At 45.0% G+C, this 25,126-nt stretch overlaps 1 protein-coding gene across 2 annotated transcripts in view; it reads left to right on the top strand.

The window, feature by feature from the left end:
• LOC119188272 (Eag-like K[+] channel) overlaps positions 1-25,126 on the top strand; it is a 336,652-nt gene that overhangs the window by 285,407 nt on the left and 26,119 nt on the right. For both annotated transcript variants that reach the window (XM_075896039.1, XM_075896044.1), the window contains 5 exons: positions 278-511; positions 1,712-1,858; positions 4,452-4,588; positions 10,712-10,885; positions 12,707-12,929. In XM_075896039.1, the coding sequence (XP_075752154.1) occupies positions 278-511; positions 1,712-1,858; positions 4,452-4,588; positions 10,712-10,885; positions 12,707-12,929 (915 nt within the window). The remainder of the gene's footprint in view (positions 1-277; positions 512-1,711; positions 1,859-4,451; positions 4,589-10,711; positions 10,886-12,706; positions 12,930-25,126) is intronic.

Genomic DNA, 25,126 nt, shown 5'->3' on the forward strand with positions numbered 1-25,126 from the left:
GGTGAACGAAAAGACAACTAGCCAGCGGTGTTCACGCATACAGCCATTAGATAACGATTCCGATGCTCTACCAATCGAGCTACAGTGGCGCTCATGTACGAGTTCTTTTTATTGCGTTTTTCGGTGGATGTAAACCTATGAGTGTTTACTAGCGCCGCTCGTAGCCAAGACGGCAGACACGCTTTTTTTTTTTTTGTGCCACTGGCAAGTGTATTGACCCCACCGCGCTCTATAGAAAATAACTCACACTCGTATTTTCCGTCTCGCTCGTTTGCAGACAGCAACTTCGTGCTGGGCAATGCACAGGTGCCGGCGCTGTTCCCCATCGTGTACTGCTCAGACGGTTTCTGCGAGCTGACGGGCTACCCGCGGGCGCAGATCATGCAGAAGGGATGCGCCTGCGCCTTCCTCTACGGGCCCGAGACCAAGGAGGAAGCGATACGCGAGATAGACGACGCGCTCGAGAACAAGACCGAGCTCAAGCTCGAGGTCATCTTCTACAAGAAGAATGGTTCGTCACGCCGTTAATGCCTTCCCGCAAGAGTACTTCTTCAGGGAGGAGCTGAGGGTCTTTGAGGTCGCTTGGTACTAAGCTGTGTGGCAGTCGAATTTCAACTCTGTGGTCGGCATCATGCTTGTATCAACAAGGTGCCACAGTTGTATTTTCAGGCCGTCAATGACTTCCACCCAGCCTCCTTTCGGTTGACCTTTCGGTTGACCTAAGAAGGGGAACATTAAGGGCTCGTTTCTTTTTTATTTTTTATTGGACTCTAGTGGGCCTCATTACGGTATGCGCAAAAAAGGACGCGGTAGACATGGAGGTAAACGACACAAGCGCTGTCTAACAACTGAAAATTTAATCGAAAAAACCTAGCACGTATAAGCATAGAGGAAGGCACTAAAATATTTTCGTCCTTGACCAAGCATCTAATTAAATATGCTCCAGATGTGGAACCTCAGGATCCGTGAGAGCGACTGAAGGCTAGCTCGCACATTTGTCTCTTGCTTTTTACGATTTCAGACATTTCAGACATTTCACGCGTGTGCTGGTCCTTATCAGTACGTTCCAACTAGCCCAGTTTGCTACATTACAAGTAGGCTTGTCCTTTACGCAAGAACTCAAACAATTTATGTTGTCCATAGTTGTCAGGGTCACCCAAAACAAAAGACAAGTCTGCACAAAAGTCACAAGACTTCTCAAGAACGAAAAGTCTAGTTGTACAGACTTGTCCAGGACCTAATCTGTTGGTTATATGCTGATATTTTGCTTTTTTCTGGCACAATATATCTTATATCAGATGCTTAAATGCGAAATTATATGCTTCTTTCACTTGATCAATAACACAACTCTTCTCTTCTCGTAAAGTTATTTGAAAGCATCAGCGCGCCTGACATTCAAGTGTGTGAGACGACTTTTGCGTAGCACTAGCTTAGAAAACGCAAATATGAGTGACCCCTGTAGAATCGTTCAATTGAAAATATTGTTTGCGTTGAAATTCACGTCGTTGACAGTTACTGAATAATGCTGTTAACAAATGTCACAAATTTGTAAGTGACACACTCGCGTTACAGCGATTCTAATTAGAAGCATGATATGCGTATAAAATATTTCCTGTTTAATTTGCAAAACAACAACGATATCAAAGCACTTGATGGCGTGCCTCCATCTATAGCCACGTGGCACAATGATTTTTGAATGCCCGATTCGCAGGAAGCCCATTCTGGTGCCTTCTGGACATCGTGCCCATCAAGAACGAGAAGCACGAAGTGGTCCTCTTCCTGGCATCGCACAAGGACATCACGAAGTCCAAGATGGCCGAGATCGAGACGGACGACGCGGATGAGACGGCCGAGCTCGGTATACTATCACATTATCGCATACTATCGCATTATTATACTATCGCAGCAATACAACATTGTAGGAGGTTGATCGGTCTGAAATGTTTCGAGGCCACGCTTGAATTACAGAAGATACCACAGCAAAGGGCTTCCGTCTAATTCATTGAATATGATCGGCCGGTTAGTAAAGTCCAGCTTCGTTCGCTTTTATTTCATCATAGAAACGAGAAGGTTAATTATTCATGCCGGTGTCACATAAATGTTTTCACTTATTATGATGTAACGATCAGAAAGCACACTTACTGGGAATTAATGTTTTTTTTTCATTTTAAAAAAACTCTTTTACAGCTGATTTTGGGTGCCTAAACATTACTTCAGATTGACGTTACAAACGCAACAAACGAGTCATTAAAGTAAACACTGTATCATGGAGTCTTCCAGACCAATATGTCACCTCTAGGGGCTTACTTTACCGCAAGCTCTAATATTACAATTTACTCTGAAAAAAACTGATCCTTAATTGTTTTGCATCCCATTTTTTTTTTCTTTTCATCCAATACAATCTAAACTAAGTTCAGCCTACTTGTCATCCCGTTATTGCCCTCACCAGTCCATCTTCCTTGTTATCGTACTCACTCTATATCACTTCCAATATTTCTCTGAATCTGCCTATCTTCATATAAGTTTATTCGTCGTATCTGTCAAGTATTACTTTCGTCTACCGAGTTTCTTTTTCCGCTTGTCTCCGCGACACGAGCTGGGAACTCGAAAGCCGACCCATTTTCATAACATATAGACGGCAGCCCAGTCACACACAAAGAATTCATACGTGTGACTTGGAGCGTTGAGCACAACCACAGCAGCTTGTCATTCGGTCTTAGCGCTGGTAAGATGTAGATCGTGCCTTACCTCCTAGCCTGACCCTCGAGTCACGGTAGTATTCGTACCCTGCGCCATATTTCTATTTATTGGTAAGCAATAACCGGATGGCCTGGAAAACCATTGAAAGTGGCATTTGCTGCGATCGAACTCTAACCCTGTCCCGGCGAGCAGTTGCGCTGGTTAACACTGCCGGTACCAGTTCACATCCCTGCAAGCGTAGATATCTATGGACGCCTATAAAGGTAAAACAAACGTGGTCGCACAAATAAAAGATATCGTACCGCAGGCGTGCAAACCTAGCTGCGCGTAAAAATCAGTTGCAGCCACAGTATTACCGTCTTTTTCTTTTGTATTCCACTTTATATCTGCTCTGAATCAGCGACAGTGTGACACTTCCCGGCACTGACACTAAAAAAATTACGGGAGATACTTCGAACTTTTTAACGATGGGCAGGTAAAAACTAAGCTCGAATCATAATATTTATAATAATTATTGAAGTTTTATGTCCCTAAATGAGGATATCATGAATTAGAAATGACAGAATGGCGGCCCAGGAAATTTCGGCCCCGGAACATCCGCTCTTCATCGTGCGCCTAAGTTTAAGCGTGCCGGCAGGCCTCTAGGTTTTTGCCTCCGTCGAAACACAGCCGCCACGGTTAGTTAAACTTTTCATACAGTTCCATACAAAATTTTCTTGGGGAAACTCCAGCGCTGCGATCGTTCATTCACTGTGGGAATAATAGACAGCACATGGATTTGCCTAATCAACGTGCTTGCGGCTTCAAACGTGTTTGTGGCTTTGCTTATTGTTATGTTTTGGCGTTTCTTCCGGATGGCAGACTAGATCTTCAACTTCGAGGCCCTGCTTGTGTTTGTGAGCGCAAAAGCTCAAAGCGATGATGCCAAATTGAACGTCTCCTGAACTTCGTCTCTCGTAAGAGCGGCTGCAGGTGACACGGAGCTGAACGCAGCCGAAAGAAAGAATAATAGACAAATCCATGCAATACCTGTCATTCCCACGATGACTGAAGTGCCATGTGTTGCAGCTTCCATATACACTAACGCCAGATTGCTGTACGATGTATTCCTTGGAAACTCCATGGTGTTGGGCCTGCCTCTCACCTTTTTTCACGACCATACACAACTGCTGCTTGCTGAGGTTAGCGCCAAGACGAAAGGGGAAAAATATAGGCACGCAGTCCGCGTACATGCTCACATACACGCATGCATGTATTTTTTTTTTGTTACTCACGCGAATGCGTCATGAACGAAGTGTACGTAGTATACGTGCTGCTTGTGCGCTCATGGCCGATGTGAAGTACCTAATGTACTTCCAACAAAGCTGAGTATATGCCCATTTTACCTTTTTAGCAGCATTTCTTATATCTTAAGTGATCAGGCATGCCGGTCTGCTGTAGGGCATGGAAGCTTTGACTGTCTCTCAAAAAACTTGGTACCAAGAACTTCCTATCGCTATTTTTCTTGTTTCACCAGGCAAATTTCTTAAGGCTGGATTCGCCAGCAACCTACAACATTCTCACCATCCAGATTCACTAAATTGTTCGGTTTAGATGACAAGGTGTTTGCTAGCGTTCGTTCCCGTTTTCGCGTTTGCCAACGCAATCTTCTCGTAGCCGGGTGGCGCGAGGTCTCCCCTATGTCTACTCTGGAATCGTCACCATCATCATCATCTCGTAGCCTAACTTAGCGGGAAACAACCACTGCGCAGACGCAAACGGCAACGTGGACCTGGAGGGCTGCGTGCAGAACAACAACTACCAGCGTCGACGGAGTCGGGCGGTCCTCTATCAACTCTCGGGTCACTACCGCCACGAAAAGAAGATGTCCAAGCTCAAGCTCAACAACGTGAGCAGCTTCTCTTATTTCCTACGTTAATAATAGTATTCGAGGAAGTTTTTACGCCCCAAAGCTACGATATGAAATTTCGATCCCCTGTAGTTCTCTAACGTGCACGTGAACTTAAGCACACGAGTCTCTATAGCGTATTGCATCCATCGAAATGAGTCTGCCACGAACGGGATTCCATCCCATGACCTTCAGGTTAGCAGTCAATAATTACAACAACCATATGACTGCGGCGGGTATTTCTCATTTTCGGCAGACCTGTCAGCTGCGACTATTATGATATTCAAGCAGTGTTCAGGCAAATTTTACAAGCTACTGTTTCAGGAATGCAAGACCGCGCAACAGTATATAATCTGATGTTTGATGCAGGCGTTATACTTCGATCAAGGGCGAATGTTGAACTAGTTGCCTCATCGTTTCAATCAGCACGTGGTTTCGCGTTAGCAATGGAGTAGGAAAAACCAAGTGCACACAAAGTTAAGAAAGTGGCTGTGTTCTCTTTTATGGTTCCGATAAAAGATTTTAACTCAGCTCTAGGCAGCCTGACGCCAAGACAAGACACTTCCCTATGTACATTTGTCAGCGGGTAAATCTTACAACAAAACAAGCTAACGAGACATTTCATGGATAAATTCAGTCATTCTTTTTGAGGCTTTTACTCCTCGATGAGTAAAAGAAACTCGCCAATTATACGTAAACAAAGGAACGCATTGAAGTGATTCAATGTTTCGCAATGTGCGAAAAGACGACTTGCAAAACGTTTTCACGTGCGCTGTGCCAACTCCATTCGTTTCGCGTACTTTCACTGCCAATTTTAACGAAATCGACGGGAATACAGTGTGGTCTTTCTTCTCCGAGATTTTCAGCATGACTAGTTTCGTAAAGACAGCCATTTCGACAGACAGACAGCCATTTCGTAAACGGCAATGGAAAACGTCGTTAAACCATTTTACAATAGCCAGAATGCTCAAGTTAAAGGGACACGAATGGTCTACCAGTTACTCGCTGCAGCATGCTTCCGTCTGTGGAAATGCTCTGTTCACTCGAAGTTGCGTCGCATCGCTATCGGTTCGCACACGGCATATACCACTAAAGAGACGCGACTTTTGTGCATGTATGTCATTTCTCTATTCTTGTTTAGCATTAGGATAGCGACATCTAAACGAGCACACCATATACGTGCCGCAGATCAACGTCAAGAGTCTAGTAAGCGCGCAAGTGTGCAAGAACGTAACCAACAGAATCACCCAACGTGATGACGAAACTAGGAATCGCTGGAGTATATCATTCGCTTGGCCGTCGCGCTGAACTCGGTACCATCAAAGTCGCGTACTTTCGACGGTATTGCGGGTATCTGCACTGTGGCCCAACCATTTGGGTAATGGCAAGATACCCGCGACTTCTACGACAGTACGTGTCATGAGTATAAGGGACCACCCCTCCCCTCCCACCCCACCCCCTTTTTTTTCTTGTTTTTCTTACGTATTCCGTTTGGAGAATAAAGCCACCGCATTATTACCATGGGGAGGGGGAACGGGTAACAACCTCTTAATCTGGTCAAAAAGTTACGCGATACTTATTCGTGAAAGCTATTGCGCCAAAACGGCTTAGGGTAATTGGGTGCCAGGAAGGTTCGCTTGCATTCTGAAAGAACCTGGTAATCCATCTTCTGAGGCGTCGAGGCAGGATTTCATCACTCGTCCCGTCGTCTACATTTCTTCTGTCATAGGCGTTTGATGTGTAATGACAACGCCCGCTGTGCACGATAATAGCCGGCATTTATTCATGCACCTCTCATCGTGGCCATTATAGGTGCGTGGAACGGCGCGCTGATTAGCATGTTTCCACCCACTCTGGCGAGCCATTTAGTGTCTTCCAGAACATTGTACGGCTGCGGAGAAGAACAATATTCACGCTTCGCGAAACTATTGCGTAGCGGGTCGTGTTTTGCTTTGTTTGACGGACAGCGGTGTCGATGGTGTGTGCACAATACCTGGCAGGAACTAGCCGAAGCACACAGGGCTAGCCTGCTAGAACGGCTAAAGCTCTCGCCCATGGAAGATCAGTGGTACAATGGCTGAACTATAGTGAAACCTTTATAGGCGACACAGACGCGAACCGAAAAGAACGGATTCCGCCAAACATCCGCGAGTCTTTCTGTATTGCACGAATCCCGCGCAATATGCACCCCAGGCATGACAAGTAAACAAGGCAGGCACGAGTGAATGCTCTAGAACGAAATCACAGCCAATATCCGTACGACAGATATACAGACGCAGCTTTTGAAATAAACTTAGCAATATGTATGGGAGAACCTGCAATTAAAGAAATAGAACCCGTCTCTACTTCTTTTACACTTATTGATGCTGATTGAGACGGGCGAAAAGGTCAGACCAAGTGACCAACCATTGATTGATTGATTGATTGATTGATTGATTGATTGATTGATTGATTGATTGATTAGTCGATTTACATTGTCGTAGCCAAAAAGCCAATGTACGTTATTGGAGAACTTATGTGGCACAATCGCTTGACGTAATTGTGTTATACAGTCCAGCCTGTAATTTTAACGGAAAAAAGCGCAGTAAAAACGTGATTACAACAAAATGAAGTGCGAAATAATGTCCATCGTGTGCTTACGTTTTCATCACAACATTTCTTAGTTGATTTTTTTTTCGGCCAGTCAATCTGAGTGGCATGCCTTTGCACTTGTGCGCAGGAAAGTAAGGTTTTCACTCCGGCCCTACGCTTCATGCAACCGAACTAGGCTGAATCTCACATGAACCATCGCATGTCTATAGAATTGACGTCCTCTCCGTTGGAGCCCCGCTGTAGAAACCGTCGTTTCGCAAGCACTGTCGCTGACGTATAGCAAAAAATATTCTCGTCCAATAGTAGCCGGCGCACCCGAAGGGCCCCAAACTTTCCTCCAAATAGACTTATAGCTAAAGAGAAATCAAACGTACCAAAGTGTAGGAATTAAAGCCCTCTCCAAAGTACGACACACGAAGGTGTCGGTTTTCGTGTAGACCACGGCATTCTGGTACGCCCATCCCAAAAGTCTGTTTATTTACAAACTCGTGAATGCGTGTTGCTTCCTACAATACTATGGTAACATCAAAGTTTTATCGTAAAGCTATCTTCTTCCCCGTCCTGTTCAAATATGTCTATTTAAGCCAGGACAACCTTTTTTTCACTTCGCTTTTTCAGTACAGCTTCTAAGAGTGCGTATTGCTTCAGAAACATTCTGTCCTTTAAAAAAGAAAATAACATTTCCCACATTTTTTTTTTTTTTTCAGGCCTGCGCTTCGCAAAGCTTGACTAAACATACACGCATTCTGTGGTGTTATAGTTTCTCTCACTGCCAGATGTGAAAAGCGTGACATCATAGACCGTACATTTAAACAGAAAACAGAGAAAGAGAGAGAGAGAGAGATGAAAGAAAAGGCAGGGGAAAAGCAACACTTCGCTTGCGACGCCTCGCTGACCTCTCAGTGTGTCATTTCCAGGCATAAAAAAAACTACCATCATCATTATTCTGCATAAGGTCCGGACATCAAAAGTACAACACACTCTCGGGCTGTCAACGTGTTTTTTTTTCTTTTTTATGCTACGTTCTTGTCTCATCACTCTCACTTGAAGCAGCACAGTCCTTAATAAACCGTCTTGCGAAATCCCTTTTCGCTTGTCATAATATTTGTCTTTCGCTGTGTCGCAGCTTAAGTCGCTCCGTAAGCAATCTTCCAATGACGTTCAGTGACCTCAGCTAATTCGGCATGGCATTACCACACGAAGGCTCAAAGTCCCGCATATTGGAAGGGTGACGACACTTAACACTATTCGTAACGAGGGCTCTTCAATATGCGGCCTCTCTCAGAAGCTTAAGTGATCCTGGGCTTCAACGGGCCTTTACGGAAATAACGGGAACAGCTTTCATTCAACGTTGTCGAGAATAATCTATCATTAAAAAAAAAGAGGGGGGGTGGCTTAGTGCATGTCGGCAACTTTTTTTCTTTCATTTAGCAAGATTGTGTTGGTGAATTTGGTTCTGTAGAGCAACGCGATTGCGATATTGTCCCCTACACGAGTGTACAGACAGCTCCACTGTTAAAGGGAACACTGTATTGCAGGGCATATCAACATTTTATATTGTTACAAAACTATAGTGGCATGAATTTGCATAAGGCTAATGGTGATAGACAGTTATGACTCATTTCGATAGATAAGTGCAATAAACTACCAATATTTCTACATTATCTTGAATTTAGGAGGAGTGCCTTATTAGGGACGCACATAAGAGTGTTGTGGACCATACGGTGCACAGTAAACCTGTAGCTCGGGACGTCGGATTCATTCGGGACGTCGTGACCACTTGGGGATATCTTAAGACCACCTAAATATATGTACACGGTCTTTTTTTTTTTTGCAGTTATTCTCAGCTGAAACGCGGGCGCCGTGGGCAGCTATCCAAGCGGCGTACTCGAGATTGACAGTGCATGGGATTCATTGCCTGCTAGTCTCTCTCTCGCTCTCTCCATCTCTCTCTCTCCCCACCACGGCGTGTCCAACTGCAGTGTCACGCAAAACAGTTGTTCCTAGCCAAGACCACACTTGGGTCTCTAATTCAGTTACATATTCTTTTTGATTCGTTCGTCCCCCGTGTAGCAACGCTTCGTTACTCGTTTAAGTTTCAGTGCAGAACCATTCCTGCTTTAAGCCCCTCCTGTGCCATGTTTTAGTCACGGTCAAATCGAGTTAGCTTAGCACTAGTAGGACGGCAAATTTCAGTCGGCCCCTTAAAAAAATGGCAACATCGAAAAATGAAAGCAGTTCGACAGTTTACGACTGTTGGTCAGCAACAAGACACGTAATTTAATTATACAGAAAACATTCTCCCGAGCGAGGTTTAAAGAAATACAAAAACTAAAGTTTTGTAATCTTCAAGGGACACAGTAACATTTTAAACTCCTTGTCACTAACCTCATTAGCTTTACGATTATTCAGTGATTGGTAGTTTGCCTAATTCATTAGCTGTTTCACCGCCCCGACGTAAGTTTCACCGGCTGTCTGTTCCTTCAACTTCTCAGGGGAAAGTCGAAAACAGCTCTCGCGAAACTGATATTCTGTTGTTTTTCTTACATGTTGCAGCCTGAAGTCCTAATTTTCTTCGTCATACTCATGCACACTTCAACGCTCAAAAATAAAAGCGAGAAAAATTACTTCTCTTGGATGGCGTCATGCGAGATAAAATGTTCTGATGTATTGAAGTTTGTTAAAAGGAGCGATTAAATGATGTAGCTATTGTTTGGGTTATGAAATTGATAATATATGCAAGAAATGCGTGAAAAAAAATATTTCCTAAGCATTCGTGATTCTCGCATGAGGAGGAATAGTCTGTACTCTATTTGCGTGCCAACATACATTCACATCGTAATACTAAAATAGCGTACGTACAGAATCTTCACTTGACGCTTCTCGCAGTTATAACAAATGAGTCTTCAATTCGAACGGCACCATACTCACCGCTTTGTTCAGTTGAAATTGTGCCGTGCGCGATTCGAACAGCACGGAAGCTCAGATACTTTTTTTCTTGCTCTTACTGTAGTCCTTGCCGCTTTAGAAAAGTTAGCCAGACCTGCTACTGAGTTTATCATGAAGTGTCTTAGACTTAACTTCTCAAGGTATGTCAACGCTGTATCACCAGAGGAAAGTACTTCACTAGAGGCAAAAGGCAAGTGCTGGAGGCGAGCACTAGGTTGGTAGCAATGTTACATAACAGATTAAGAAGATTCATTCTATTTTAACACTTAAAAAGGCAGTGTTCTTTCAAAGAATATTCAGACGAAAAGTTACAAATACATTGCTGCAGTTTCTCAGGGTTGTAAACGTTCACGCAGAAAGCTTTCACAACACTGTGAGCAATCCTTCAGGATCGCTACAGCATATTCAGATTACGCAGTCATTGATGAATGTCAGTACAACGGTTCTACGCACATCTGCGATCGTAAATGTGAGTACTTACATACGGCTATGCTCATCGCCAACAGTTTTGTAACACTTTTAAAGGCACAGTCAGGCAGTAACCCGTTCGCATGCTTTTCTGTGTTGACTGAATGCGTGCAGAACCTGCTGCACTCGACGGCGCTGCCTGAATACAAGACAGCGGCCATCAAGAAGTCCCGCTTCATAATCTCCCACTACGGGGCCTTCAAGACCTGTTGGGATTGGCTAATCCTGGTCGCCACGGTATACGTCGCCGTCGTCGTGCCTTACAGTGCCTGCTTCGGAGAGATGCAGGTACGTTCTTCCCGACAGCGTGTACGCAGTTTTCAGTGCTTTAACAGAAAAAAAATCATTTTTAACTGAAAAATATTATAGTTTAGAATAGTTGTGACGCAACAGCAGCTGATTCTACATGGCTCGGTAGTTATTTTTGTTGTGTGGTGCTGAAAATATGATGCATACACTTCTCGTTTTTTTATTGTTGTTGTTGTTGTCGTTGTTGTTGTCGTTGTTGTTGTTGTTGTTGTTGTTGTTGTTGTTGTTGTTGTTGTTGTTGTTGTTGTTGTTGTTGTTGTTGTTGTTGTTGTTGTTGTTGTTGTTGTTGTTGTTGTTGTTGTTGTTGTTGTTGTTGTTGTTGTTGTTGTTGTTGTTGTTGTTGTTGTTGTTGTTGTTGTTTTCTGTCACCTCTGAGTTTTTATGGGGCTGAGTAACGCCATCGCATCGAAAAGACTGCTTTCATAGCAACGTCCGTCCAATGGCCTCAAAACATTGCTCTCCGTAATCCTAGTTCGAAAGCACTAACCGTCAAAAGAATTTAAAGTCATACTTGAGCTTTTTTGTAGTTTTTTTTCTTTTAAACTTGTCTTATTTTGTTGTGGTTTCTGTGAATGTATGTATTTATGTGTTGCCCTCCCGCATGGGCCAAATTAAGGTCTGAAGTATTGTGTAAATAAAAAAGTAACCTAAGCACTGAAATACAATCTAAAAGTTGTACCGCGAACATGATATTATAAACAAAAACTAAGTAACTTGCAGATTCAGCATGGGTGATCCCATGCACAAGACATGTGAGCGAATTTCAACACAAGTGTTTAGGTTATAATTCATTCGCGATAAGTTCAATTATTTTGGTTAGTTGGCGGTCACTTATTAGTTTTTTTCCGTGCTTTTTTGGAACACAAGACACCGACAGGAGTTCACTCTGGACTATAATCATTAACAAACTAGCGTGGACAGCTAGCCAACTTGCCCTTTCGTGCAAGGAAGGTAATAAATTACTCCCATTATCATGACCAAACTGTAAGCGTACGAAACTTGTAAGTTGGTTCATGACAGAACACTTTTTTATGCTATAATGAAATAACATAATAAAACATTGTGCTGCATTCAAAAGAATGGTTGATAGATTTTTCCAGCAACCAGCAAAACTTCATTGCAATCTTTTTTATATTTCATAGCATCATTTTCTCTACATTATTCATTCACTTCATTCAGCGTCATCATCATTGTTATTGTTTTGCATTTGTCGCATTACAGAAGTGTCAGAGAAAAAACATGAAGAAGAAAGGCAGGGAGGTTAACCAAGTGGCCAATATGCACTCGACCTCAGTCTCGCTAATACCATTTCAATTTGCTTCGCCGCGGTGGTCAAGTGGATAAACTACTCAGCTGCTGACCCGCAGGTCGCGGAATGGAATCCCGGCGGAGGCATGCTGCAATTTCGATGGAGGCCAAAATGCTTTGGGCCCATGTGCTCAGATTTGGGTGCACGTTAAAGAACCCCAGGTGGTCAAAAATTTCGGGAGCCCTCTACTACGGCGTCTCTCATAATCATGTGGTGGTTTTCACACGTTAAGCCCCACATATCAATCAAACATTTTCACTACAACAGAAAGAAATCGAGTAGAACAGGATGCCATGTGTTTCGTTCAAAACCATGCATCTCGCTAAATGCTACGCCAGTCAGTCTACACGTCATGTTCTCTCTCTTTACCTCTTGTTCCAACTTGAGCTTCTTTCCTCTCGTGAGTACTGCACGTACCAGCACGCCCAGCGACAAGTAATGCTATAAGTCAAGCCGCAGCTGACGGCTACTCTTCTCATCTGTCTTCGCAGAGCCACACCGTGCAGCAGCAGCAGCAACGGATCGCCCTGATGGCGGCGGGCCTGAACGGGAGCTCTCGGCTGGAGTTGGGAACCTCCAACGAGAGCCGCTACGGGGCGGGGGGCGGTGGGGTCCCGGCGGGGAGTGCGCTGCCGCCGCTAGCCGCGGAGCCGCAGCTGGACGGCAACAGGACAATCATCTCCGACGTCATCGTCGAGGCCATGTTCATCATCGGTACGTCTGCCTCTGCATTACCCGTCGGAGTCCTTTTTTTTATCTTCGTAGATAAAGGTTGAGGGGAATGGGTCTTTCAAAAGTCACTACAACCCGGTGCCCATACGTCTCTGACGGTGGTAACTAGTCCAAATGGTGTTGTGTGCATCGCGGAGCATGCATAGCCAAGTCTTTCCAATCGCCCCGCCACCGTGGTCTAGTGGCTAAGGTAATCGGCTGCTGACCCGCAGGTCGCGGGATCAAATCCCGGCTGTGGCGGCTGCATTTCCAATGGAGGCGGAAATGTTGTAGTACCCGTGTACTCAGATTTGGGTGCACGTTAAAAAACCCCAGGTGGTCAAAATTTCCGGAGTCCTCTACTACGGCGTCTCTCATAATCAAATGGTGGTTTTGGGACGTTAAACCCCACAAATCAATCAATCAATCAAGTCTTTTCAATCCAGCGAGACTTACTATCAAGGCGGACTCTGCTGAACGGGTGCAGCAGTGCACGCTCGGTTGTGGCACGTTAGCCCCCTCCGGAGATGGCTGGACAACGTTCGTGGGCGCGGCCATTATCAACAAGATCGTGGAAGTGCTTTCATGAATTTGGTATTCTGCAAAGTCGCTCGGCTCTTGTTTTTTTTCCAAAGTTTCAAGCAATACATCACCTTTCGGGCTTGTCCTAACGGTACTCGCACGTGCTCTTTGCTGGTGAGGACAACCGTGTGCAAGCACACCGGGAAGCCAAGTCGTTTCAGTAGGCACACATGAAGCCAGCGCAAGGAAGAAAGACGACAGACACATTCTTGAAACTTTTCGTGTCAATATTACAAAAAACGTACACGTAGGCCACCTTTCGATTGCCTTAAACAAAAACGAAATGCTATGCGAAGCAGTTATCTTTCGCAAAGGCCCACACGCCTCTCTTGATAACGGGGCGCACCGCCATTCCTGTGCGTTTTCAGATAAGTAGTGAGCCTACTTTCATTTCGCAACACTGGGTTTCGCAGTCAGCAGTCTCCGCTTGCAAAGTTTTCAGCGATTGTGTCCGCACGTCTACCTTTTTCTACGATGAATTCCTGCCATATAGCTCAAGTCTCTATAATACTTTCTTCTACAAAAATACTTTACTGAAATGAGCAACAGCGAAACGACAGAATGATATATAATAATATATATAAGTCATGATTTGGAGCTAATGTGAGGAAACGGCAAAGAAAAACGGTGACCGGCCAAAATATGACTCGCTATAAAACAACAACTAAACTTAACGGCGGGATGGGCGCTTCTCACTCAACTGCGAAATAAATAGGCTTTCTCAAAAGTCATTGCTAAAAGGATCTGGCTGAATAAACGTGCACCACAGAAGAAAAAAAACTGCGATGGCATGCGTTTCGCAATTTGCCTATCAGTTTAGCTTACAGTGTTTTCACCTCAACGGCGTTATCAGCATACGTTTTCCCTGTCCATTACAATGCATCGGTGTAGCAGGGTTGACATTGCTGGTTATGTTATCGTTTAACCACTGTGCGAGGCCAAATTCTAGCTGCTTAAATAATGCCACAGCACAAGTGCGGGTTCTTCCGACATTCCGCAAACGAATTTACCAAACGGTGCATGTGCCAATACACTGGTTACCGTGCGGCAATAACACATAAATCTCGGTCCCAGAGCAACTTCCAAGGTCCTTTTCGCAACCGGAAGGAGTCATCGTTCACATTTTGACGTACACGAGATTGGACACAGCTTACGCTTTGGGCAGATTTATCGACAGCACAGCCTCTTCTGCTCCATACATGGAAGCGTGAAAGTCTGGGCCGATTGGTTCATGTTTAGGTGCCAAAAAAAAAGAAAAAGTCGTGACAAGGACGCAGAAGAGGCACGTTCATTCTCAAACTGTCGCCAGACTTACAAACAACTCATTGACGCGTCCACATATATTCAGACACCTTATTCTGCACATCCGCACAACCTAAGGACTATATTCTGCCCGAAAATCATACAACAAATTCGAGCTCCTAACACGACAGGGGAGCGCATGATACGAACGTTTCCTTGTCCCTATCGTGTTTACGCTTTGAACTTTTTAATGTAATAATCATTAGTGACTAGTCCGCTTCTCCGTTTCGCTTCGCTTAATCTGCTGCCCATCGCACTTCCCAGGAAGTCTTCTTTCTGCCGTTAAGAACGTGAGAAAGAAAGCAGCAATTACAACGCTTGTACAGCCGTATGAGTTTTCACTAAAACAATTTGCAGTTTTTCAAAGCCTAATATTTCACTCTATGGGCTCACAAAAGCCTACTTCGAATGATAACGCAATGCATTACACCGTCGTGCTTCTTTATTTCCGTGGGTTTTTTTGAAAATGGCGGTACGAGCGACATAACCAGAGATAACTGGTGTGTAATGTAAGGATAGCTCTGTGGGTTGGTTCTTTTTTTTTTGGTAGTATATATGGCAACAAATGCGTTCATGAAGCTGGGCCGATAAAAAGAATTTTAATGCACTATACCTGAGAAGGACACGTGCCTGTTATGAACGGACGCTCCTGTGTCACACCACAAAGAGCTGAAAGGCAGCCCGCATAGCCAGCAAGAAGAAGGTACCTTTTGTTGAGCCGAAAACGGGGCTTTTCAACACGGAGGACCGAAAGTGGCACGTGTCGTAAAGGTAGACGAGTACATGGGTGCAGCTAGTATTATACCTGGCCTTGTTTTACCCGTTAGTAAGCTCTTTTGTTTTATGTTTTTTTTTATTGAATGAAGCGCTCGATCGTACGTCGCCTACTTGCGCTTTAACTTCGAAACCAATTTTCGTCATTGTCATGTGACGCACTTGTCTCGCTATTTCGCCCCTCTTTCGACCTGTTTCATGTTCCCGCACCCACGTTTCAAAGAATGAATAAAAGAGCACTGCCCCTTAACAAAGGTAAGAACGTAAAAGAGAGTCAATGCAGCACCTAGTCCTATAAAAATTGTTGAAGCACGAATTGATTTTAGTCTCCTTTCAAGGCGACACTCGACTACAGGTGTCGTCTCGAATACCGAGGCGCTTTTGCACGAAACCTGATTTTTGGAGGAATTCAATTCATACGCAACAATGTGCCACACTTTGACATCGGAGACGTAGCGTGCCTCTTACTTGACTTTCTTTTCTTTTTTTTTTCCATAGTTCAGTTGCACGAATTCAAAACCTTGCCGTGAACTAAAGTTTACCAAAGTGTGGGCATGCCTAACTCTGTGCCGCATCAAGTGACAGAAAAGTTACCTCGTTGTTAGAGTGAAGGACGTGTCGCTTAGGCTGTCTAAAATATTTTTTCAAGTTTTCATATATTGATAGCCTAATTACGCAAAAAGTGCATAAAAAATACGCAAGGTTCGAGTAAAATAAATGCCTGAAAGGCTGTGCATAAATAGGGCTTCATCTGCATCGACAACAGCATTGAAAATACATAGGTAATATATACGCCGGTCCGACCTTATAACGATATCAAAGGGACACGAATATTGTCATCATACAATACATCAGGCAAGTCATCATTTGCATACGTGTCTTGACTCGATTTTCTTCATAAAATGTTATTTGGGAAGGCACCGTACATTGCATCGTTCAGTTTGCACTAGGTAACAATGACCCTACGCATGACATTTTAACCAATGCAACGGGCACCCGTAAAGTGTCCTGACATCACAATGATTCAAACTCGAACTTTCTTCTACAAGCACATTTTAGATGCGAAGCAGCTTAAGGCGGAGTTCAATCCGGTCTGTGGCGTGACCACCCTTACTGTGCATGCGCAACAGCTGGCCCAAGCACTGTCAGAACGTGCTCACGCGCTAGCGCGTTCGGGCCTGTGTAAGGTGCTGGGTACATGACGCTGGAGCCTCTCCCAGCCATCTCTCAGCTATCATGTGATGGTATCGGGCAACAAGATTCTGCAGGCGCGCTATTAACCAACGGGTTGTATCCTAGTCGGGGCACACTGGTACGCGCTAGCGCATTCAGGCCTGCGTAAGTGGCTGTGTAATACCCCTGTCGCACGTGGCAACTTGAGTGCACTTTGAGCGAGTACACTTTGAGCGAGTGCACTTAGCCGCGAGTGTCATTTGTGCGCAGTCACACGCGCAAGTTTAGTGTCACTCGCTGCAAAGTATAGACTTGCCGGCAAATGCGTTCCCCAGCCTCACTTCACTGCGACGGCTGCGATGAAGTGTGTAGCCTCGGTACCAGTGGCTTGTACAGTGGCTCTTGCCTAAAGCGGCGTTCATACTATATTTAAACCATTATTTCATTATTATGGATCCTGTTATGTATAAAACAAGTCATAAAATACAACAATAACCTCGCTACTTCCACGATCGGGCTGTTTGTGGCCACGTCCGCTAGGGGGACGCGGCAGCACATGCACAGCAATGGCTGCGTTTGTCGCGTTGTTTACTTCCATGTACACTTGCCGATGTGTAGGTGAGTTGTTCTCTAGTCATTTAAGACAGCACATGCCGCAGGTGCTACTTCCGCGAAGACAACGTGGTCCGATGGTGAGACACAGGCGCAAAAATAACAAGTATAGGGTGCGTTACAAATCCTTCAATCGCCACTGCCATCATTTGCAAAGTACACTTCGCTTTCTCGTGTAGCAGCGAACCGCCAAAATGACACTTTGTGAGCGTAAGCACACTCGCTCAAAGTGCACTTAAGTTGCCACGTGTGACAGGGGTATTAGAAGCGGTGACTTCTCCCCCTTACACTCTCTCAAAAGGAGGAACAGTCAGGAGGAGGAACAGGAAGGAAAGGAAAGGCGGGGATGTTAATCAGCCTAGAACGGCCGGTACGCTACAAAGGAATCACGTGATCGCATCGGGGAACGAGATTCTGCAGACGCGTGATGAACCCACGTGCTCTGGCGTGGCGTGGCCATGAATCCGCGTGGCGTGCTCCAACAAGAGTTCGGGACGAGTAACAGCAACAGAAGATACAGTGAATTGCTGATGTGCTCCACTCGCAAGGACGCGTTAACATCGGGCAAGGTGCCTGTGATAATTAACAGAACTTTAAGTCGACCCATGTGCTGCTTCGCATGCTATACTCAAGGTTCCTTTTACTGGGAAAGGGTGTAATCTTTTTTAAGGCTCCTGGTATAACGAAAAAAGGTTCTTCAAAACGAGCGTACCCAACACGACTGAGCAGCCTGTCACTTTGCGATCATATGTATGTTTCTCGCAAGCTGCCTTTTTTTTTTCCTCAAACACTGGTCAGTTTCGTCACGGATACTAGTGCACTGGCACCTCCTACACACCTAGCTAAGGCACAGCAGTCTTAATTGATTCATTAGCGTTTACTTCTACGTCACAAAAGCATTTTCTTTTATCCCACGTAATGGTCGATTATACTTGCGCCAAATGTATGCTTAGTAACCGAACTACATCAAGCAGATGATTCCACTCCGGAGTCCTGAATTAATATTACGGTTCATTAACCTGTCCGCAGATAAATTAATTCCGCCACTTCATTCCCCTTAATTTAGCAAACGACGCCTAGAGCATTCAGTAACAGCTGCTATAATTTCACCGCTTAAAAAATAAAACACAGCTAGAAATGCTGTGGCCGAAATTTTCATTTGCTCTAAGTAAAAGAGAACTCAGATGGTCCTTTAATTTCATTTTTTCACAACCTCCGTTAAGCTACGTACTACGTTAGGCTACAACGTGACATCGGTTATGGAACTCGAAACTACGCTGTTTCAATTATTTTTTTCTACGTGTTTATACTTTCTTAACCATTACTGCCGTGACACACTGCCCACTGAACCTCAAGTGCCCTGCTTTGAAAACCTGTTTTATTGATATTTTTAGAGGTTTTCTTTTAATAGCACGAACTTCGTCTCTCTCGGTATTTTCTTTTTTTTTACCGTTCAATAAACGCACGTCAGACTTTTGTTTTGAAGCACGCTGAACGCATTTAACTTAAATAGCTTTCGTAGTCAAGCATTACATTCGCTTGTTTGTTCCTACTTTCTTATTTCCTGTTTTCTTTATTTCTCTTTGTATGGTTTCACGAAACGGTATACAAACTGTAAGCTTCGCATTAATAATGTATATGTCTAGACGCGGAGAAAAAAAAGGGTCAAAATGTAACTCCAAATACAGGCCTTATTGTTGCAATTAAGCACTCGAACCGCCCGAAGGAAGTGAACAGGGTTTAACTTACCTTTCCTAACCACAACCTGACGTCTCGCTCTTTCCCTACCACTCGTATACGGCTAACAAATATATTTTGTTAGAATAACTAGAGAAGAAACAACGAGAAGGAAATGACGTGCAGCTAGTTATAACGCCACTTGGGGTTCACCATAAAGTGGTTGGGGGGATAAGACATACTGAAGGACTTCGTAAGCGAGAAAGTCGCCCACCATGCACAGTTTGAGACGAAATAATGAGCCTGAGACGGGGACTTCAACAGGGAAAAACATGACACAAATAAGGCAATGAAAATCCGGCTCCATCTCTCTCACAGCGATTAAAAATACTAAGTTTATTGTTGCACGTTTGCAGAGCCATTACAAAAGTGCTTATAATCATCCAGAGGTGTTTTTATTATTAAGTTGTTTGTTTTCTATATACATTTTATTTACCTGCAACTCAACAGCTTGTGTGATTTTAATAAGGGACTGGTTTAGGGTAGGTGGGGTACAGGTATCAGAACAGGTGCCAATACAGATACGCAGGACTTTCGAAATGTGTCTTAATTTCCCAATGCGGTGCCACTGCGCTGGATGTGCAAGGTACGCGCATATGTAGGGAAGGGCTCTAGCAATAGTTTCCGGGTGGCGAGGGCGAGACCACGGGTAAGTGGTATCAAGCGCCCTAGAGTTACTGTTTATGCTGCCTTTAGGCAGTGGAGTTGCGCGTAAGCCCGGATAGCAACCACAGCTATGCGGCGAAACCGCATTGTTTTTCTGCAGGTGACTTGCCCAAGCGTGTCGCCGATCGACGTGTCAGGCATGGCACCTGCCGATGATGAACTTATTCGCTATAGACCTTTTTCACAGTGAAGAAGAAACGCCTCCTTTCTATACTGCACAAACGGAAAACAAAGGCTGAAGTCACAGCCTCAGCAGGGCATTTTTAGGTAGTGACGCCAATGACGCCTACTAAGGGGATTATGGCGGCACCCAGGGAGCCTTCTGTGAAAAGAACTTTAATCCAGTTGGCTGCAGTGGCGAAGGGTACTACAATAATGAGCCCACGCATAAGCTTCTCCGCAATTCATGGTTGCCGGATGTGTTAAGGAAACGAACGCCAACTCTGCTACCTAAAGGTAGCATATACGAAAACTCTTCCCATAACCTATGTTAGACGTGTGCTTGCATGTGTCCACGTATATATGCACATGCAAAATAGAAAATTATTCTGCATAAAACAAAAGTAATGTAAAACAACCACGGAAGAGAACAGCGCTTCGAAGTAAGTATTAGTGCACTTGAGGTTGTAAAAGACTACGTCTACTTATGACAGGTAATAACTGCGGAGCATAACCACGAGATTGAAGCAACTAGAAGAATAAGAATGAGGTGGAGCACATTTGGCAAGCACTCTCAAATCATGACTGGTAGATTGCCACTATCCCTCATGGGAAAGGTATATAACATCTGCATCTTGCCAGTAACTTAGCTATGGAGCAGAAACATAGAGACTTAAAAGAGGGTTCAGCTTAAATTCAGGACGACGCAGCGAGCAGTGGAAAGGAAAATGGTAGGTGTAACCTTAACAGACAACAAGAGAGCAGAGTGGATCAGGGAAGAAACTGGGGTTAAGGATGTCATAATAGAAATCAAGAAGTGGAAATGGACATGGGCGGGGCACGTAACGCGTAGACCGGATAACCGCTGGTCATTAAGGGTAACTGACTGGATTCCCAGGGAAGGAAAGAGCGTTAGGGGGAGACAGAAGGTTAGGTGGGCAGATGAGATTAAGAAGTTTGCGGGTATAAATTGGTAGCAGCAAGCAGAGGGCCGAGTTGACTGGCGGAACATGGGAGAGGCCTTTGTCTTGCAGTGGACGTAGTCATGATGATGATGATGATGACACGACGACGACGACGACGACGACGATGATGATGATGATGATGATGATGATGATGATGATGATGATGATGATGATGATGATGATGATGATGATGATGATGGAAACAAAACGCGGAGGGAGGTTTGGGGCATGATTCAACATAATCACCTTCCTATCCCCTCGTATACGTCAATGCACGTACACGTTCGTCTGCGAAGGTTATCGCACGGGTACGGAGGGTTTTTTGTCACGCGGATAATTCGCCTATCGTTACGCTAGTAAGCCAACCACGAACAAACAAATGAAGAGGATGGCTGCTGATAGCGAATCGATTGATAAATGCTCCGGCCGTCATGGCCCGGAAGGTAACCGAAGCCGAGACGTATAGTACTCAGCAGAAAATTTTCGTAGTAGAATCTCACAATGACTAAAAGAAAGAGTTCTGCGCCAGTGTTAGCCAATAATGGTGCAATTTATCAGCATGCAGAAACATCGTGAATAATTAGCTGTCCGACACACCGCTATACAGCGTACACTGTCCGTTCGATAAAGAGTGTCACTCGAAGGATGAGTCGCCATCGAGCCGAGCCCCTCGGTAATCTAATGAGCCCCTTCTGACACCTCGCCACGGAGTGAAACCGGAAACCGCGTTTGCCTGGACATAAACGCGCCAGACCGATGCGGCAAATCGACTGAGTCGGATTCTTTGTCGAACGCCGGGCTGCCCTTTGTGAATGGCCGTCTTAGGCCCTGACGTTTAACGAGAGCTGGAAAGCGTAGGTGACGGTCTACGCTTGTGTGTCCGCAGAAGGATCGTAATGAAAATCGAGCGGTACTTTCGCTCGCTTCAGTCGGCAGTGACTCCGGGCAGCAGCTCTTGGGAGGATTGTTTCATTCGGCGTTTTTGCTTGCTGCTTCAGTCTTTCTTTATGGTCACGGTCATTGCTGCCCTTGCACTAGTTCTACCTTAGAGTATGCAGCGTAGTTCTCTTTTTTTTTTCTTTTTGCCTCCACCGCCACTGATGTCTCGCGAAACACGAGCACCTTGCTGCTTCGAACGCAGTGGCATACCCAGGGGGTGCCACGTCGTACCCGTTCCACCCCTGCCCCTTCTTTTTCTTTTCTTTTTTGCTATGGCACACAGGACACAAAATCACATTCGACCACATCTGTCGTTCCAGTCCACAGTTCTGACCAAGGTGATGCGCAACTCCGCCCCCGATTCCCCCCGAAATTTTTTGCCTATGCCCCTGTTCGAACAGGTTGACTGCCATCTCACTGCCTTCCTTATTTCGTTTTCCGCTTTTGAGTGTTGTATGCGTCACACACACATGGAGTTGGGAAATGTTCTGTACATTTAGCGCTTCCTTATTTCTCTGTCCTCAAAGAAAGCGCGAAATAGTTTTCAAGTATGGTATACAACTACGCGATAATAAATATAATAGCAGCACGCCATTTCGCTATGATTCGTTCGAGATACACTTTTTTCAGCACCGAAAATATGCGCGCTTTATTATGGATAATTAAGGCTATGACCCAATTTTTTTTCTTGTAGCCTTGTATGTACGTTTTCGCGTACCTGATAAACTCGGTAAGCAGGGGCAGTGCCAGTTTGTTTTTGTTTTTTTTTTTTTTTTTGGGGGGGGGGGGCAACAACGACAATTGTGTTCCTTCAGGAGAGAGGGAGGGGGCAGGAAGGCACAGAACATATGCGCTGTGTTTTGACTATGTTTGCTCTTGGGGGAGGGCAAGCGTAGATGGGAGGGGGCAGGCGAGAATTTTGGGGGGGGAGGCTCCTGCCAACTCGTGCCCCCCGCTGGCGCCGCCCACGTCGGTGAATAATCAACTTGGGCTAGTTGGTTATTCACTGCTTGGCGTTAAAGAAAACTGAAATACAAACAACGCAGACTCAGCAACTTTCGCGCTTGTTCGGACGGTCAACTCTTTCTCTTAATCTCTTAAACGGAGTTTTTTTTCTGTCTTGTCGAAGAATGCAAAACGATAGGCGTGCACATGGAGGGAGGGGGTACGGTCACCTCCCCCCCACCACATTTCTCCTAAGAGGGGGAAGGTGGTCACAAAATATGCCGCTTACGATTGTTATAGTCGAAGCACAGAACGACGACAAAAGGGCAAGAAGACAAGCGCTTTTGTCTTCGTTTGTCCTTTATTCATCGTTCTGAGCTCGCGCTATTACAGTCGCCATGGCCTTTACATACCAACTAACCCAAACGGCCACGCGTCTCTTCCCTTTACATTGACTTAACAGGGAGGGGGGTGCTGCGATAAACATGCACTTCCCCCTCTCCCCTCGGAAAGAGAAACCCTGCTCACGCCTACATGACAAACTAGACGAAAAAACAGAACGAATGCGTGTGCGTGTGTGATTGATTGATTGATTGATTGATTGATTGATTGATTTATTGATTGATTGATTGATTGATTGATTGATTGATTGATTGATTGATTGATTGATTGATTGATTGATTGATTGATTGATTGATTGATTGATTGATTGATTGATTGATTGATTGATTGATTGATTGATTGATTGATTGAGTTGTGGGGTTTAACCTCCCAAAACCACCATATGATTATGAGAGACGCCGTAGTGGAGGGCTCCGGAAATTTTGACCGTCTGGGGTTCTTTAACGTGCACCCAAATCTGAGCACACGGGCCTCGACATTTCCGCCTCCATCGGAAATGCAGCCGCCGCAGCCAAGCGTGTGTGTGTGTGTGTGTGTGTGTGTGTGTGTGTGTGTGTGTGTGTGTGTGTGTGTGTGTGTGTGTGTGTGTGTGTGTGTGTGTGTGTGTGTGTGTGTGTGTGTGTGTGTGTGTGTGTGTGTGTGTGTGTGTGTGTGTGTGTGTGTGTGTGTGTGTGTGCGTGTGTGCGTGCGTGCGTGCGTGCGTGCGTGTTCACCAGCTCACGCGGTCACGTATGGTCTACGGCAGTTCCCTCTTTATCTCACTCAGCATCTCACTAATAGTGAACGAGAAAGCAATCTCTCCATTCTCCCGTTCGTTTCTCTCGCGCGTCGGACGTACCAATTTCGTCAGCGGCATCGCGGGCTGTCTCCGTTTCACCTGAGACGATCCGACACAGCTATCGTCCTCAGGGTGCAGGAAGGCACCGGACGCACAGCTTCCTCGAGACCTCCATCACGGCATCTCTCTCTCCGCATAATCTTTCCTATACACGTATACACATTACCCGCCCCGTACGTACACTCAGCGACGCGGCGCCGTTTCTCATTATTTCGCTAACACGACACGCCGAGGCAAAAGGACGATGACAAGAGAAGGTAAACAACGGTAGACAGTCTTTGCATACCTTTTCATCGGTGGGAACGAGAGGCACCGCACGTCGGCGTCTGAGCTCGGTCTCGTCTGAAGTGTGCAGCACTGTGAAGCCTGCGTAAAACACGCCCCATGTCCCCGAGTTTGCTAGCCCTTTCGCGCGCCTCTTCTTGCCCCACTGTTTCCTATTCAGCATTTACGCTAATTTCTGTACAGTTTCTATGGGCATTTTTCACGCGTTTGTGATAGATATTCTATAATTCATGATATTGGCAGCTCAACACCGTAATAGTAAGACAACGTGTGGAATGATGCAAACGTACCCGTGATAACTCAGCGAGGAACAGGTCACTTTAGTGAGAGTGAATATAAAGATAAGTTTTTTTTTATTACTTGAAATTTCGCTCAAGCAAACGTTGCTGCTAGGCAAATCTTGAAACGAAAATTAGTCGTATATAGACCGTGTGTTATTTTCTCGGAGCTGGGAAGTGTAGCATGTGAGAACAGTGCTATTTCATTCATCTGAAGCAACACGATGGAACTTATTTATTTATTTGTTTGTTTATTTATTTATTCTTTTGACCTGAACCGGTTGAAAAGACCGGCCCCTTGATGAGAGCACTAAAAACAACAAACTGTTACCGTTTAGCCGAAATCCGACGGGATGAAGCGATAGCAACATGTCACGCAGCCACGCGTAGAAATATTCCAAGCGGAGTAGGTCACATAAACATTCGCTCACTAATCATATTAAGAAGCATTTAACGTACCCTCTGAAAAAAAAACGTAATACACGGCTCTCCGGATCACACTAAACACGTGCTGTCACGACGCTGACATGCAAAAGAGCTCTA

This window comes from Rhipicephalus microplus, chromosome 1 (genome assembly GCF_043290135.1).
Source record: "Rhipicephalus microplus isolate Deutch F79 chromosome 1, USDA_Rmic, whole genome shotgun sequence".
NCBI classification, from domain to species: Eukaryota; Metazoa; Arthropoda; class Arachnida; order Ixodida; family Ixodidae; genus Rhipicephalus; species Rhipicephalus microplus.